The sequence below is a fragment of the Bombyx mori genome, chromosome 3 (genome assembly GCF_030269925.1).
Source record: "Bombyx mori chromosome 3, ASM3026992v2".
Taxonomy (NCBI): Eukaryota; Metazoa; Arthropoda; class Insecta; order Lepidoptera; family Bombycidae; genus Bombyx; species Bombyx mori.
Window position 1 is genome coordinate 5,749,455 of NC_085109.1, and position 17,743 is coordinate 5,767,197.

Here is a 17,743-nt window from a genome sequence, read left to right on the forward strand (position 1 = left end):
TTGCCACTTCAGTTCACTAATTCTACGGGCTATGTCAGCAACCTTCGTTCATTGATTTCATTCTCATCTTGGCTTGAGATATTTCAACTCCGCCACATTTCTGCCTAATTCCAGCGCGAGCCAATAATACTTTATTGTTCGAAGTGTATAAAGACAAGGCGGCTAGCGATATTTTCATTGTAGTGTGTATGGGATAGGATAACAGCTTAATAACGGGTAAATGGTCTTAGCGAATCGAAAATAAAGTTCCTAAAATCGATACGTGACCTCTGACATATACTAGAATAGCGGTCACGGAGGGATTATTAGCGTCCGAATCATTAGAAGGTGTCTTTGTTGAGATCTCCATTGTACTTAGCGTCATTGGAACTCTAAGATACTGTATATATATTAAATATCCACATTCTGTGTTTACAGGGGTGGCATTAATTATTTACATGGGTGTTTTATTTATTTCAAGGAGTAACAACTGTCGAAGATTTTATAAAACTCTTACACTGCAACATATTAAAGCAATGGTGTTGATAGATTAACAATCTGTTAAAAACGTAAAGTGGACAGGGAGTTCGTGCGTGTAGACATCGTACCCCAAAGGCTAAGACGTCAGGTATACTTGTATGGAACGATGCGACTGTGCCGTACGTAGTTCGAATCTCGCAGGCGGGTACTATATTTTCATTAAAACATAATATATTCACGAATGACTTTCTCGACGAAGGAATTACATTGTATAATAAAAATCATATGAGCAAAAATTATAATTTGTGTAATTACTGGTGGTAATTATTATGAATAGTACTAATAATATATTGCTGAATTAGTATGAAAATTCAATGCAGGAACTATTCCTTTAGAAGAACATTCCACCGATTTTTTTTTCATCTTCGTAAATTTATTAGAGAAACCTAGTGACTTTAAGAACATTTTCAATAACATAAAGCAAATTAAAATGATTATCAAGAAGATTATTCTATACCCATCTCGGTTTCAAAGGTAATGTGAGAGAACCAGCCAATTATGTCGTTTATTCAACCCGCCTGTCAACCAGCCGTGTATCAAAAGGAAATGTTTAAGACAGGTATTCAAACGCACCTTATACTAAGGATCGTAGTCTTTAGCACCCTTCAAGTTAAAGTTAAACACACGTAGGTACATGCCGTGATGTCGGTTGAATACCCCAAGTATTCCGCTCAAGTCGACTAACAATGCAAAACTTTTGACTATCATGTTATTCTGTTACTGACAGCTAATAATAAGTGCGTTTTTTCATTAACAGAAAGTACCATGATCAGTACCAATACACAATCACCGATAATGTGGCAGAGAAGTGAAATGAAATTAATATTGATGTATACATCAAAAGTTATAACTTTTTTGACTCTCGTTTTTTTTATTGCTTTAATGGGTGAACGAGATCACAGTCCACCTAGTGTTATATAGTTACTGGAGCCCATAGAAATCTACAATCTAAATACCGCCATTCACGTTGAAATATGCGTTCTAAGGTCTCAGTATAGTTACGACGGCTGTCCCACCCTTCAAACCGTAACACATTACTATTTCACAGCATAAATAGGCAGGGTGGTGGTACATACACGTGCGGACTCACAAGACGTCCTACCACCAGTACCTCCTCTAATCGTTGCCAGATATATCGTTGTCGAAACGTTCAAGAACTAACATAACTACATAGTATAAAACAAAGGCGCTTTCTCTGTCCCTATATCCCTATGTATGCTTAAATCTTTAAAACTATGCAACGGATTTTGATGCAGTTTTTTTAATAGATAGAGTGATTGAAGAGGAAGTTTTATATGTATAATAACATCCATTAAATAGTGGAGAAATCAATAATAAATTACAGTTTCCGAAGCGAAGCGAGGGCGGGTCGCTAGTAACGTATATTAAACAGAATAGGAATTTGACCAATTTTCAATAAAAAACCGTGAGTTGACGAGTTTTATAATGAGTAATATTTTACAACAATACGTAGCATCCCAACAAAGTAGCATCTACACGTTGACCTCTCACTGCTGGTCATGTTTGTCAACAACGAAAGCGTGATGGGCTTTAAAACACACTGAATTTTTTTCCAAGTACCATCCGGCTCAGGACCAAATTCCTTTGTATGGTGCTTCCCGGAACATTAACATATCCTTTTTCCAATGAGTTTTACAAAAAGTTATCGCAAGTCAGCAGTGTCCTTAGTGTTGCTTATGTCTATGAGTATCGGTAAGCATCAAGTCGGCCGTATGATCTACTGTCAATTTACTTTGTGATTTCTGTTTTAGAGAACAGCACAAGTGAATGAGAGGTAGCAGTGACATTACCCGGTCACCATCCTTGTCGAACCCGTCGCTTGCGATGAAGGGCTCGACGAGTGAATTAACCCATAGACACAGTCCACTGAGTTTCTTGCCGGATCTTCTCAGTGGGTCGCGGTGGTAAATTCTGCGAAGCACTGCTCTTGCTACGGCCAGTGTTAGCAACACACCCGGTTTGAGCCCCGTGAGCTCACGTACACGTCAAGAAGAAGCTGAAATAGCCTCTCAAGGCTATCGGCATAAGTAGGGAAGAAAAAAAAGGGACATTAATTCCCCCATATCTTCGCGCCTATACCTGACATAATCATTTCATAAGCACTTTATGTCCAAGAGAGTCCAAGAGAGTTCTTCGGTTAAGTTCTAAGGTCTCAAGTATTGTTACAAATTAAAGTCCAATGTTTAAGTCTTTGATGTTATTTTATGTTCTTATAATCGTTTAAAATCGATTGATTAATGGTAATACTTAAAATTATTTATTGATATGTTTTATTTATATACTTAAAATGTTTACTTAATACGTTAAAGGTTTTGATGCTGGCAATATTTTTCCCGCAATAATCAAAAACCTTGTTTTTTCAATAGAATTACTTTTTTTAAACTAGTTATTGTAAACTGTAGTGGCGCTTATGGAAGAAAGTAATTGCATATTTATTTATGACAATACTACCTGGAGCCACCGCGTTCATCCACAGTGCGTTTCCAGAGATTTTTTTTGCCACATACCATCCGGCTTTGGAATGAGTTCCCCTCCACGGTGTTTCCCGAGCGCTTTGACTTGTCCTTCTTCAAACGAGGCTTGTGGAGAGTACTTAAAGGTAGGCAGCGGCTTGGCTCTGCCCCTGGAATCGCTCAAGTCCATGGGCGACGGTAACCACTCACCATCAGGTGAGCCGTATGCTCGTCTGTCTACAACACGGAATAGATAAATAAGGTTATTTATCTTATCTTTATTTACCTTATTTATCTATTCCGTGGTCTACAATATTGCCCTTGTAAAAAAAATCGTTTATTACAGAATTATATGCTATAATGCTTTTGTTTTTTATGTATAAATACGAATATGCGATGCTTTGGTGGCTCTAGTAAGAGCAATACTCCGCTGAATCTATCACCGGATTGGAATCACGACCCACTGAGAAGATCCGGCTTAAAACTCAATGGATTGTATGTTATGGATTAAGTTGCACTCAATGGATTGTATGCTAAGTTGCACGTCGAATTCTCGAGTTCGATAAGACCAAAGAACTAAAGTCGCCTAAAATACCGAGAGCAGATCGAAAGGATCCGAGAGGGCTTGTTTGGGGTAGCGGCGGTTGTTTTCTGTCCCGTCGTCTGGGTCAAAGATATAACTTACTCTCTTATCCGCCGTCGGACGGCAGTATTTTTACTACAACTAAAGTCCGTACAAATAATGTTCTGAAATGTCACTAGGAGTTATTTGTGGGTAACTCGAGTTTTACGTTTAACAGCTTAGGTGCTTTCCAATAGTCCAGACATTAACGTACCATTTAATTAATTTAACCTTTCGTCTTTTTTTTTTCTACCTATGCTGATAGCCTTGAGAGGCTATTTTAGCTTCTCGTTGACGTGTAGGTGAGCTCACGGGGCTCAAACCGGTAGTGTTGCTAACACTGGCCCTAGCAAGAGCAGTACTTCGCAGAACCTTTTTTTTTTTTTTTTTTATGATTGAAAGTTTACTGGTGGCCCGAAGGCCTTTCCAGTTTCACCAGGACAGGTGGGCGAGCAAAGGCTCAGCCAAGAGGGGTGGGATTTGCTAACAACTGCCCGAGCGCCTCCGAAGGAGACCTAACAACTCAAGAGCAATTGTTTCGCGAATGAATCTACTACCGGATCGGAATCGCGACCCGCTGAGAAGATCCGGCGAGAAACTCAGCGGGCTGATGCATGGGTTAGGTTGCACGTCGATCTCTTTGTCGAGTTCGACGAGTACGGTTACCGGGGTCCCTAAGCCTGACCCTAGTATTAGAGCTGAAGGCATCTAATGCAAAGGTTATTGGATCTGATGGATCCGTAAGGACGTGTCTAGGGCGTCGACGGTGACTGGCTCCTGCATGATCAGGATTCGGGGAGTAGTCAGCGGCGGCAACGATAAGGCGATTATCATGACGCATAGCCTTATCGAAGTATCGTTCCGACGCTGACTTCATGTATTTCCGAATTGATTCGAGGCCCAGGTCGTCGTGTAGGTCAACGTTCCTCACGAACCACGGAGCCCCGACAGCTAACCTGCAAAAGCGGGATTGTAGGGATTGGAGGGTGTCTATGTGTGTGCGGGCCGCGTGAGCGAACACCACACTCGCGTAAGTCATGACGGGCCTAATGCAAGTTTTGTAAAGTGTCACTTTGTTCCGAAGGGACATTTTACTCCGCTTACAGATCATGGGGTAGAGTCTACCGAGAATAAACGCGGCACGGTCACGGACTGATTTTATATGCGGGCGGAATGTCATCGATGCATCCAGTGTAACGCCCAGGTACTTGACCTTCCTGGCCCAGGGTATGGGTTGACTAAAGAGAGTAATCGGGGGTGTGAGATTCCTCCTCCTAATGCAGGAGGAAATCCGTGTGGAGCTTCCCCTCTGAAATAGCACCGCAGTACTTTTCGCTGGGTTGATGTCTATGCGCCATTTTCGGAACCACTGTCCTAGGGCTAGGGCTGCGCTCTGAAGCTTCTTCGCGATTAGGGACTTATTTCTACTAGAATAGTAAACAGTCGTGTCGTCGGCGAATAAAGCTAAATGGGTCGGCGGCGACCGGGGAATATCGTTGACGAATAAGCTAAATAGGAGTGGTGAGAGGACAGAGCCTTGCGGGACTCCAGCTGTAAGAGGTCGTGGGGAGGAGCGGGTTCCCTCGACTCGATATCGAAAAGAGCGGTTCGACAAGAAGTCCCGTATGATGAGCACGAGACTATCCGGCACGCCCATGTTGAATAGTTTGAAAATCAAACCGTTGTGCCAGACTTTGTCGAACGCTTTTGCGACGTCGAAGAAGAGAGCTCCCGTGTATAACGGTTTTGGTCGATTAAGCCCCACAAGAATGTGCTCCGTGAGGCGGTGCACCTGTTGAACGCATGAGTGATTTGTACGGAATCCGAATTGTTCATCGATGAGAATGCCCTTGGATGAGACGAAGTCTCTGAGGCGTTTGTAGAGCAGACGCTCATACAGTTTGCCTAGAGACATGAGGAGGCTAATCGGGCGGTAGCTCGTCGGATGATTTTTTGGTTTACCGGGTTTATGTATGCCGATAACGTCCGCTTCTTTCCACACCGCGGGAAAGATACAGTTCGCCATAGCGGCATTGAAAATAGATGCCAACATCACGATGAGTTGGACGGGTAGAAGTTTAATAACGCGGTTAGATATACCGTCGGAACCGGGAGCCTTGCGAGGACGTAGGTCTTTGATCAAGTCTTTAACTTCTATCGGGGTGAGCGCAGAATCTACCACCGGATCGGAAACGCGACCCACTGAGAAGATCCGGCGAGAAACTCAGTGGGCTGTGTCTATGACTTAATTCACTCGTCGAGCCCTTCGTCGCAAACGACTGGTTCGACGAGGACGGTGACCGGACCTTTCGTCGTCACATCGACATGTTATGTACATAAATCATCAGTCCGACAGAAGCACCCGCCGCCTGCGGACGTGCTCATCGACCACTTAATCGCCCGGCCATTGTTCGCCTGGTTTTATTGTTAGCCCGGCCTTTGTTCACCCGGCTTTTGTTCGTGGCACATCTGCCGACAAAGTGTGTTCCTGGAAGTGTTTGTTTTGTTTTGGTTTATTTTTGTGGTTTCCTTTTTTTTTGTTGTTCTTTCTTTTTCCTGCAGTAATTGTGCCGCATCGCCACCTGTGTTCAATCGAACCGCTAAGTACCGAGAAGTTGGGACCTCGCCGCAAGGCGAGTGTGTTTAAGACCCGGGACAGCCCCACCTGGGTCAGACATCATGGAAGCTTTATTTACAGAATTCCTCCGACTTCGCCACCCAAAGCTCACTTCTGAGTTTCTGGCTTTCAAGGCCGATCACGCCGTGAGCCCTCTCGCGGATTCCGCCGTGCTCGTCGCTCCCGCGTCGTACACCGCAGCGTCCGCCATGCCTGCCGCTCCCGCGTCGCCTATACTAGTGGGTAAAACTGCTGCGTCGTCCGCCGTGGCCGCCGCTCCCCTGGCGCGATCATCCGCGGGTTCCGTAGGGTCCGACGGACGTCCTGCATCTGCCCGTAGGTCGCCTGCTCCCGAGCCTGCTGCCTCCTCGTCCTCCGACTCTGACTCGGATATGGAAGTCGACCTCGCCCCCGCCTCATCGACGGATGGATTCACCCTGGTACAAAAGGGTAAGAAGCGCGTTGCGGAGTCCCGAGCTCCCGCGGCCGCTAAAATTAGTAAAGCCGCGAACGCGTCGCGCCCTCGCCCTCCGACTCCCGTCGCTCCCCCTGCCCGTGTCACACCGTCGCCGCGTCCAGTGGCACAAAATAAAACTCAGACCCCTCCCCCGGTAATCCTTCAAGAGAAGGCAGCTTGGGACCGAGTTTCCCTGGCCCTTCAGGCCAAAAAAATTAATTTTATCAGCGCCCGTAACCTCGCGAACGGGATTCAAATTAAGATAACGACACCCGACGACCATAGGGCCCTCTCAAGCTACCTCCGAAAGGAGCGTATAAGTTTCCACACTTATATGCTTCAGGAGGAGCGTGAACTTCGCGCGGTCATACGCGGCATCCCAAAGGAATTAGATGCCAATCTCGTCAAGGCCGACCTTCTAGAACAAGGTCTGCCGGTCAATTCCGTGCACCGCATGCACACAGGACGCGGGAGGGAGCCATACAATATGGTTCTCGTCGCTCTCCAGCCTACCCCCGAGGGCAAGCAAATTTTCAACGTACGAACAGTCTGTAGGCTTTCCGGAATAACCGTCGAAACCCCCCATAAAAAAGGCACTCCGAGCCAATGCCATAACTGTCAGTTGTACGGGCACTCTTCCCGTAATTGTCACGCGCGCTCCCGATGCGTCAAGTGTTTGGGCGATCATGCCACGAGCCTTTGCACTCGCGATCAAAAATCCGCTACGGAACCGCCTAGCTGCGTCCTGTGCCGAACACAGGGTCACCCCGCGAATTACCGTGGTTGCCCCCGAGCCCCGAAAATAAATCGCCGCGTCGCCCGTCAAAACCGCCTCCGAGCTTTCGGCCCAGACATCAAAGCCACGGCACCCTCTGTGCCGAAGGCTAAGCCTGATTTCGTGCCCGCGTCGGTGCCCAGCGTCTCGGCCTGGGCTAAACCGTTGCCGTACACGAACACGGCTACAACTATCTCCCCCGCGATACGTCCCTCCCCCGCGACTCGTCCCTCCCCCGCGACTCGTCCCTCCCCCGCGACCTGCCCTCCAACCGCGTCCGACAATCTCGCTCTAGCGATCGACTTTTTTCAGTCGATCAACTTTGATCGCGTTAATGCTTTGGGCGACGCCATTCGCGCCGCCTCCACTGCACAACACTTCATCGCCGTTGTGCAAGAATACGCTGACGTATACGCGTCGTTAAATACGTACGTCCTCCCCTCACTCCGCCGGTAATCAATGGCGTACATAAGTAGAATCAAGCCCCTATCCGTAACGATAGGATTTTTTAACGCTTACGGTCTCGCAAATCAACGTGATCAGGTTTGTGATTTTTTGCGTGACCATCAAATTGACATCTTTTTGGTGCAGGAGACCCTGCTTAAGCCCGCGCGCCGCGACCCTAAAATCGCGAACTATAACATGGTTAGGAACGACAGGCTCACTGCTCGTGGTGGTGGTACCGTCATTTACTATAGAAGAGCCCTGCATTGCGTCCCACTCGACCCCCCCGCGCTTTCTAACATCGAAGCATCAGTATGCCGAATCTCACTGACTGGACACGCGCCGATCGTTATCGCGTCCGTTTATCTTCCACCGGATAAAATTGTTCTAAGTAGTGATATTGAGGCGCTGCTCGGCATGGAAAGCTCTGTCATTCTGGCGGGTGACCTAAATTGTAAACACGTCAGGTGGAACTCTCACACCTCAACCCCTAATGGCAGGCGCCTCGACGCGTTAGTCGATGATCTCGGCTTCGATATCGTCGCTCCGCTGACCCCGAGTCACTACCCGCTAAATATCTCGCATCGCCCGGATATACTCGACATAGCGTTATTAAAAAACGTAACTCTGCGCTTACATTCGATTGAAGTAGTTTCAGAGTTAGATTCAGACCATCGTCCCGTCATTATGAAGCTCGGTCGCGCTCCCGATTCCGTTCCCGTCACGAGGACTGTGGTGGATTGGCACACGCTGGGCATCAGCCTGGCTGAATCTGATTCACCATCGCTTCCGTTTAGTCCGGACTCTATCCCGTCTCCTCAGGATACCGCTGAAGCCATAGACATCGTAACGTCACACATCACCTCTACATTAGATAGGTCATCGAAGCAAGTTGTAGCGGAGGACTTCCTTCACCGCTTCAAATTGCCCGACGATATTAGGGAACTCCTTAGAGCTAAGAACGCCTCGATCCGTGCGTACGATAGGTATCCTACCGCGGAAAATCGTATTCGAATGCGTGCCCTACAACGCGACGTAAAGTCTCGCATCACCGAAGTCCGAGATGCCAGATGGTCTGATTTCTTAGAAGGACTCGCGCCCTCTCAAAGCTCTTACTACCGCTTAGCTCGTACTCTCAAATCGGATACGGTAGTAACTATGCCCCCCCCTCGTAGGCCCCTCAGGCCGACTCGCGGCGTTCGATGATGACGAAAAAGCAGAGCTGCTGGCCGATACATTGCAAGCCCAGTGCATGCCCAGCATTCAATCCGCGGACCCTGTTCATGTAGAATTGCACGCGTTACCGCCCGTCACCTCAGTGGAAGTTAAAGACCTGATCAAAGACCTACGTCCTCGCAAGGCTCCCGGTTCCGACGGTATATCTAACCGCGTTATTAAACTTTTACCCGTACAACTCATCGTGATGTTGGCATCTATTTTCAATGCCGCTATGGCTAACTGTATCTTTCCCACGGTGTGGAAAGAAGCGAACGTTATCGGCATACACAAACCCGGTAAACCAAAAAATAATCCGACGAGTTACCGCCCGATTAGCCTCCTCATGTCTCTAGGCAAACTGTATGAGCGTCTGCTCTACAAACGCCTCAGAGACTTCGTCTCATCCAAGGGCATTCTCATCGATGAACAATTCGGATTCCGTGCAAATCACTCATGCGTACAACAGGTGCACCGCCTCATGGAGCACATTCTTGTGGGACTTAATCGACCAAAACCGTTATACACGGGAGCTCTCTTCTTCGACGTCGCAAAAGCGTTCGACAAAGTCTGGCACAACGGTTTGATTTTCAAACTATTCAACATGGGCGTGCCGGATAGTCTCGTGCTCATCATACGGGACTTCTTGTCGAACCGCTCTTTTCGATATCGAGTAGAGGGAACCCGCTCCTCCCCGCGACCACTCACGGCTGGAGTGCCGCAAGGCTCCGTTCTCTCACCGCTCATATTTAGTTTATTTATTAATGATATTCCCCGGTCGCCGCCGACCCAGCTAGCCTTATTCGCTGACGACACAACCGTTTACTACTCAAGTAGAAACAAGTCCCTAATCGCGAGTAAACTCCAGAGCGCAGCGTTAGCCCTCGGACAGTGGTTCCGAAAATGGCGCATAGACATCAACCCGGCGAAAAGCACAGCAGTGTTATTTCAAAGGGGAAACTCACCGCTTATTTCCTCCCGCATTAGGAGGAGAAATATCACTCCCCCGATCACCCTCTTCGGCCAACCTATACCCTGGGTCAGGAAGGTTAAGTACCTGGGAGTCACCCTGGATGCATCCATGACATTCCGCCCACACATAAAAACAGTCCGCGACCGTGCCGCATTCATTCTCGGCAGACTCTATCCCATGATCTGTAAGCGGAGTAAAATGTCCCTTCGGAACAAGGTGACACTTTACAAAACTTGCATAAGGCCCATCATGACTTACGCGAGTGTGGTGTTCGCTCACGCGGCCCGCACACACATAGACACCCTCCAATCCCTACAATCCCGCTTTTGCAGGTTAGCCGTCGGGGCTCCGTGGTTCGCGAGGAACGTTGACCTACACGACGACCTGGGCCTTGAATCAATCCAGAAATACATGAAGTCAGCGTCGGAACGGTACTTCGATAAGGCTATGCGTCATGATAATCGCCTTATCGTTGCCGCCGCTGACTACTCACCGAACCCTGATCATGCAGGAGCCAGTCACCGTCGACGCCCTAGACACGTCCTTACGGATCCATCAGATCCAATAACCTCTGCATTAGATGCCTTCAGCTCTAATACTAGGAGCAGGCTTAGGGACCCCAGTAACCGTACTCGTCGAACTCGACAAAGAGGTCGACGTGCAACCTAGCCCATGCATCAGCCCGCTGAGTTTCTCGCCGGATCTTCTCAGCGGGTCGCGATTCCGATCCGGTAGTAGATTCATACGCGAAGCAATTGCTCTTGAGTTGTTAGGTCTCCTTCGGAGGCGCTCGGGCAGCTGTTAGCAAATCCCACCCCTCCTGGCTGAGCCTTTGCTCGCCCACCTGTCCTGGTGAAACTGGAAAGGCCTTCGGGCCACCAGTAATCTCTCAAACATAAAAAAAAAAAAAAAATCATGATTCTATTAAAAATTATAATTATAAAAATAAAACAGTTTTATTTTTAAAATAATTAAAAAGAGTGCAGTTTCTGTAGCTTTGAAATCGATTTATGACAAACGATTTTATAGTTTCCTATAATATTATTATCTACTATATCTACTACTACTTATTATCTAATTCACCTATCCATCTAGAACAGTAAGTACAATTTAGCCATTATTTCGAGAAAAAAACAATTTTAAATTGTAAGTAATTATTATTAATCAACCTGTCTTTTATGATTATGTTCCAGCGCTTTTGAAAAAAGTAGACGATATAAGGCTTGTTAAGGACGAACTTACTTTATTATATTTACGATAGAAAATAACTATAGCATCATTGAGGGAATGTAGATAGTTAGCTTAGTTTAGTGACTAAGCAAACAAGCGTAAGTCTGATTGATGTAACTTGCATTTCATCGCACCATTCCCAAACAGTAATCACATCTATTTCCTGAGACAAAATCTGAAAAAGTCTGAACGGAAAGCGTTAAGGTTAGAGAGAGAAAGAGAGAGGGAGAAAAAGAGAGAGAAAGAGAAAGCTTAACATGCAAGTTTCATTTTCTTTGCAGATCGACATCACTCAAAAGCTTAATATAGTCTCATATTTGTTCGATTACAATGACAACCGTTCAAGGTTAAATAAGTAGTCAAAACAAGTATTAATTGTATTTATTTATCTTTTTACACAATAATGTTATCGTCCATTATCTAAGGCGATTCCTTGATTGGAGATTACTAAATGATTCCGGGTTTTATTTAAATTTCTGTCTTGTATTAATTATGAACGGTAGCTAGATAATATTTTTAGTAAACTATGTATATAGGGATGGGTAGCATACATCGTTCCTAAAGTCATCAAAGAAATTGCTTTATTGTTTTTATAGATTCAATGAGAGGTGAAATATATTTATATTACCGTAGAAAATAGTCAGCTAAAATGTTATTACATTTATTAAATTATACTAAAGCTATCTGAATTTAAAGATAGGAACATTTATTAAACCTAAAATATAATACAGTATATTATTTGCATAAACCTGTAGAACAATAAATTCTTAAAATAATACATGTAATTGTAGTTGAATCATGAAAAAAGAATCATATAACTGCTTATTCTGCAGGCATCAAACCTTTCAAAAGGGCTCCATTATCAGAAACATATATCGATCCCGTAATACTTCTAGCTTTGTCACTTGCTAAAAACAAAACAATATCAGCAATTTCCTCGGGTTCAGCAATTCTGTCAAGAGCCGTTCCTTTCTTCATGATATTCCAAATCTTTTCTTGGTACGATTCTGATACTCCCATATTAGATATTATATCTGTTTTAACAGGTCCAGGGTTCACGGAATTGACTCGTACTCCTTTTCCTGCTAATTCCAGTGCTATGCATCTAGTAAAGTGATCCAAGCCGGCTTTTGATGCTCCGTAAATAAAATTATTTGGTGATAGCACACCCAAGCTTGCTATACTAGAAATGTTAATGATATTACCTTTAGTTTTCACAAGATGGGGCGCAGCTAAGTTTGTTATACACACGGCGGATCGGAGGTTCGTAGATATAACCTTATCGAATATTTCCAAAGCATTCTCAGCTAGGATGCTTGCAGATGCCCCAATACCAGCATTGTTCACTAAGACATCAATTTTTCCGAAACGCTTAATGGTTTCATCTACAATTCTCTTGATGTCCTCGTCCTTGTTCATATCAGCTGTGACACTCAAGGTCTGGTTTCCATGTTTCTCGCATTGCTCGAAAACTGTTTTAAGTTTCACTTCATTTCTACCAACAATAACCACTTTAGCTCCTTCAGCTGCGAACTGTATAGCAATCGATGCTCCTATCCCAGAACTAGATCCTGTCACAACAACCACTTTTTCTTTGAAACTCATGTCTAAATTTGATGTTCACCTCTTCAAATTCGAACACTGAATACAAATTTCAACCATGTAGGTAACTTATACTGAGTTGTGCGATTAGATAATGTTATCCAATTTAGTTACGCTAGAACTATAGGTACAGTGGGCAAAAAAACAATAAAATAATTTAAATTTGATTTATCATTCAGATAAGTAGTATAAATCGCGATTTTGATATTTTAAAACATTTATTATTATTATTCTGGTGTATTCTCGCTACGTGATGCAAATATGCGATAGTTTTAATCCTGGTGCTAGTAGTAGGTGATATACTTGGTGTTCAGATCCGAATTTATTTGATGTAGAGCGTTCGCTGAGAGATTCCAGCACTGGCTTCTGACTGAATTTGTGTTACAGGCCAGTGACGCACAAACAAAGGAAAAATCGTATATAAATAGGCAGTCTTACTTATAAAAGTTTATAAATATCGGATGGATAATTATTAGAGATTTATTAATTACATAAAACTCTAAATGTACATTCATCGATATTCAATCTGAAAAAAATATTGAGTAATTTTTGAGATAATGAATACATTTAATTTTGTGATAACACCCTATTTATTATTTACTTTTTGTTTTAACGTTGCACGTTCTTCGTGACTACGGAAAACTTTAATTACATTGAATAGTCGTCAGCATGATAACATCACATTTTTGTTTACAAGTATCTCGGATAGACTTTGATTCCATTAAGTGGTAGCTTTGTTATTACTTGTTGTTATGTAACCATGAATAAAAATAATATGACTTAAGGGTGACGTAATCGAAACAGATTTAAGTAATGTACAATAGGAAGCGTTTCTGAAATTCTTTGGTCAATTGATACAAATTACACACAAGAAATTTAAGCACAAGTACCATTCCATATCCATACCAATAGAACAACAAAAGATAGATTGTTAAGGTCTAATTTCGAATGATGGAGCGTTTTTTTTTATTGTCCTTGCAAGCAGACGAGTATACGGCCAACCTGATGACGAGTACTCACTGTCAGGCGTCACTCATGGACGTCAGAGGTACAACCAAGCTGCTGCTTACCGCTGGGTACTTTCTGCAAGCCTCGTTTGAAGAAAGACATGTCATAACGATCAGGAAACACCGGTGAGAGGGAATTCATACAGGAAGGTATAAGATAAAAAATTATTCTCGAATCATACTACGGATCAACGCAGTCATTCTAGGTAGTATGCATTTTACTCCGGTGCGGTAATAAAAACAAGATGACAGTATCATCTCGAACAATTCCTCAGAGCATTCGCCATGGAACATACGGTACAAAGCAGAGAGAGAACCGAAATTAATCGTAGACCCAGAGGCTCCTAACCAAATATTTAAGTTTCTAGTACTGACAGTATAGTAAATTGAGTCGCTACGATGAATCTACGAGAAGGATGCTGCTGTAAGTAATTTTAGGAGTACGCGATGAAAATTCCTTAATTTTTACAATACGATATCCACTATCGTATAAGCCGATTACAAAGATGATTATTTTTACAAAATCGATAATTTATCTATAGTTTTATTTTGGCTTAGAGTCGCATTTATGCAGACCGACGGCACGACATTAAGAATGGATTTTTATGCGTTTGATCTCGTTAAAAATTTCGTTAATTTCTCGTTTAACGGAACTATTTCCTTAATGACTTTTCATTAACGTAGGAAACTTTGGATTATGTTCGTCACCGCCAAAAGTGTTTTCACTTAAAAAACTTGGCGGCAAGAAGTGTTTTCAGTCTAAAAGCTTTTAATTAAAGTTGGAAAATCCTGAAAAATTTAATGTGGGCGAACAATTAAAAAATTTCCTCGGCGCGTATTTAGCTCGTGTCTGGAGTTTTAGTTTTCAATTAGTACGATATTATGAAAGGCTTCTGAAGGTTTGAAATTGGAAGGTAGCAAATACAAATATTTAATGTAATTTAAGGTAATTCTAGTCTCAAAAGGTATCACCTAGAGCTTAAGTAATAAGGTCATGTCTATTTAATTTATGCCTTCCCATTGAGCATTGCAACAATTCTAGCCACATGACTATTTCGTTACACTATTTTAAAAAGCTTCAGTTAACAATTTTAGAATATCGAACACTCATAAATCACCTTGGAATTTTGAAAACGATACTATTGTCCACAACGTCTTTTAAGAAAAAAAAACAAAATGTGTGCAATTCACACGTGGTAGAAGTGAAACCTTCCAAAATTAAAATACAATTTTTTTTTTTTTTTTTTTATTGCTTAGATGGGTGGACGAGCGCACAGCCCACCTGATGTTAAGTGGTTACTGGAGCCCATAGACATCTACAACGTAGACGCGCCACCCACCTTGAGATACAAGTTCTAAAGTCTCAGTATAGTTACAACGGCTACCCCACCCTTCAAACCGAAACGCATTACTGCTTCACGGCAGAAATAAGCAGGGCGGTGGTACCTATCCGCGCGGACTCACAAGAGGTCCTACCACCAGTAATTACGCAAATTATAATTTTGCGGGTTTGATTTTTATTACACGATGTTATTCCTTCACCGTGGAAGTCAATCGTGAACATTTGTTGAGTACATATTTCATTAGAAAAATTGGTACCCGCCTGCGGGATTCGAACACCGGTGCATCGCTTCAACACGAATGCACCGGACGTCTTATCCTTTAGGCCACGACGACTTCTAATTATCCTAAACGTCTTAAAATTTTGTCATTAGTAAATAATTGTAAGGTAGCGCCCTCTGTGAATTGATATTTTAATTTCACGTATAATCCTAAATTAAAATTCACTACGAGAGCTTTCATACACACGTTAGTATTAAAAAATCTCACAGATGGCGCTGTATTAAATAGTATGTATATTTCTGTCTCATTCTTTTGTATTTGTGTCTCTTACCTGTCGTTTTTTCCGTTGCATCCGGTTTGAAATCACAACGATTCTAAAGAAGTTTTCACTACAAAAACTAGCATCGTCGCCTCCTAAAGTTCAAACGTTGTTTGCGTCTTTACTTATACAAATTCCTGAAAATTAAATAGCTCTGTAGTTCATCAAAACATTACACACCAAACCGTTATACGAAAACTTAACTATCTCGCATGCAGAATCAAATCGCTAACCAATTCAGTTAGGGGCGCGGCGCGGAAAATACGATTCGTACTCAATTTCTGGTTATTTTTTCCGTTTTCGTTTGTAAGTGATTTTCGCTTTAGGAATATTGATTTAACAACAGTGAATTCAGCACGTGAGCATCGAATAATGAAACGTGCTCCGTATTAATTAAACAAGTGATCTACGATGCGAAATAGTGATTTTTGAGGAAGTCCTTAATATTTAATGACAAACATAAAACGTATGAAAAGTTTTGTATAATATAATTTACCAACTTATCGTAAGTAGAGCATAAAAAAATATGATAAGTACATACCACTAGATGTAAGCTAGGATAGACGAGCTCACGGCTTGCCTGGTGTTAAGTGGAAACCGGAGTCAAACACCCAGCACGAGGTCGTAATCTAAAGAGTATTGCCATTGTCAAACTCAAGCTAATGAAACTGAGTTAAAAAGTAAAATTCAATTTATCGTAATGTGTTGTTTATCTCAAGCAACAGCACTGGAATTAAATTTTATTGTAAACTCCTTTTCTTTACTTAAACCACATATTCTACGATACAGTTTAAAATTCTTCAGAACTCATACCTCAAAATGAATTGTAAATGAGCTAGACTGTAACGCAGCGAGTGAGTTTGCTTTTTACGTTTTACCCTGCATGAGTAAAAAGCATTTACATAATAATGGGTTTTGAATAATGCATGGAGACTTTGAAGACTAACAGGCTGTGTGAGGTGTGCTCTGACGAATTATTTGAGATGATACCATCATCTCGTTTTTACCATCGCACCGCCCGCCACCGGAGTAAAGTTCATCCATGGAACCTACTCCATGGAACTACCTGGAACCACTGCGGTCATCCACAGTGCGTTTCCAGAGATCTTTTTTGTTACGTACCATCCGGCTTTGGAATGAGCTCCCCTCCACGGTGTTTCCCGAGCGCTATGACATATCCATCTTTAAACGAGGCTTGTAGAGAGTACTTAACGGTAGGCAGCAGCTTGGCTCTGCTCCTGGCATTGCTGAAGTCCATGGGCGACGGTAACAACTCACCATCAGGTGGGCCGTATGATCGTCTGCTTACAAGAGCAAAAAAAAAGGTGTTAGTGCATTCCGAAGCATCCCGTTACTATGATTAGAGGACTAAACATTCGAAAACTGTTAATTCGATAATTCGATATAATCTCGTGGTAGACAACACTGTGAGGAACCCTAATTCAGTCTATTCATGCCGCGGAGCATTCATGAAGGCATGATTTCCGTTTTGAAGGGTCTGGGACAGACGTCAATAAAACAATTGAGTCTTCGACTTCAAGTCTCGAGGTGAGTGGCAGTAATTAAGTTATGCTGTCTGGGCTGTGGGTTACAGTACTTATAAACAACAAGTCTAGAGCAGTGGTCGGTAACCATGTCAATCAAAAGAGCAAAATATAGAAAACACAGCAGAAATGTATTATAAAACTAGCTGACCCGGCAGACTTCGTAGTGCCTCAATCGACAAATAAAAGACCTAAACTTTTGTATTAAATTAACTTAAAACTAACAAAAGGAATCCGTCCGACGGGGGACACATCAAAGGTCATTCCGATAGAGGCACCCGTCACGTGCGGACGTGCTCATCGTCCACTCGATCGCCCGGTCTTTGTTCGCCCGGCTTTTGTTAGCCCGGCCATTGTTCGCGCGGCCTGTGTTTGTGGTACA

At 43.3% G+C, this 17,743-nt stretch overlaps 2 protein-coding genes across 2 annotated transcripts in view; one reads left to right on the forward strand and one right to left on the reverse strand.

Annotated features, from left to right (window-relative positions):
• LOC101739146 (probable G-protein coupled receptor CG31760) overlaps positions 1-17,743 on the forward strand; it is an 87,477-nt gene that overhangs the window by 7,719 nt on the left and 62,015 nt on the right. The window lies entirely within an intron of this gene.
• On the reverse strand, positions 11,693-13,056 carry LOC101742703 (3-oxoacyl-[acyl-carrier-protein] reductase FabG). Its single transcript, XM_004931752.5, has one exon. It carries the CDS (start codon positions 12,929-12,931, stop codon positions 12,149-12,151), a length of 783 nt encoding a protein of 260 aa, XP_004931809.1. The 5' UTR covers positions 12,932-13,056; the 3' UTR covers positions 11,693-12,148.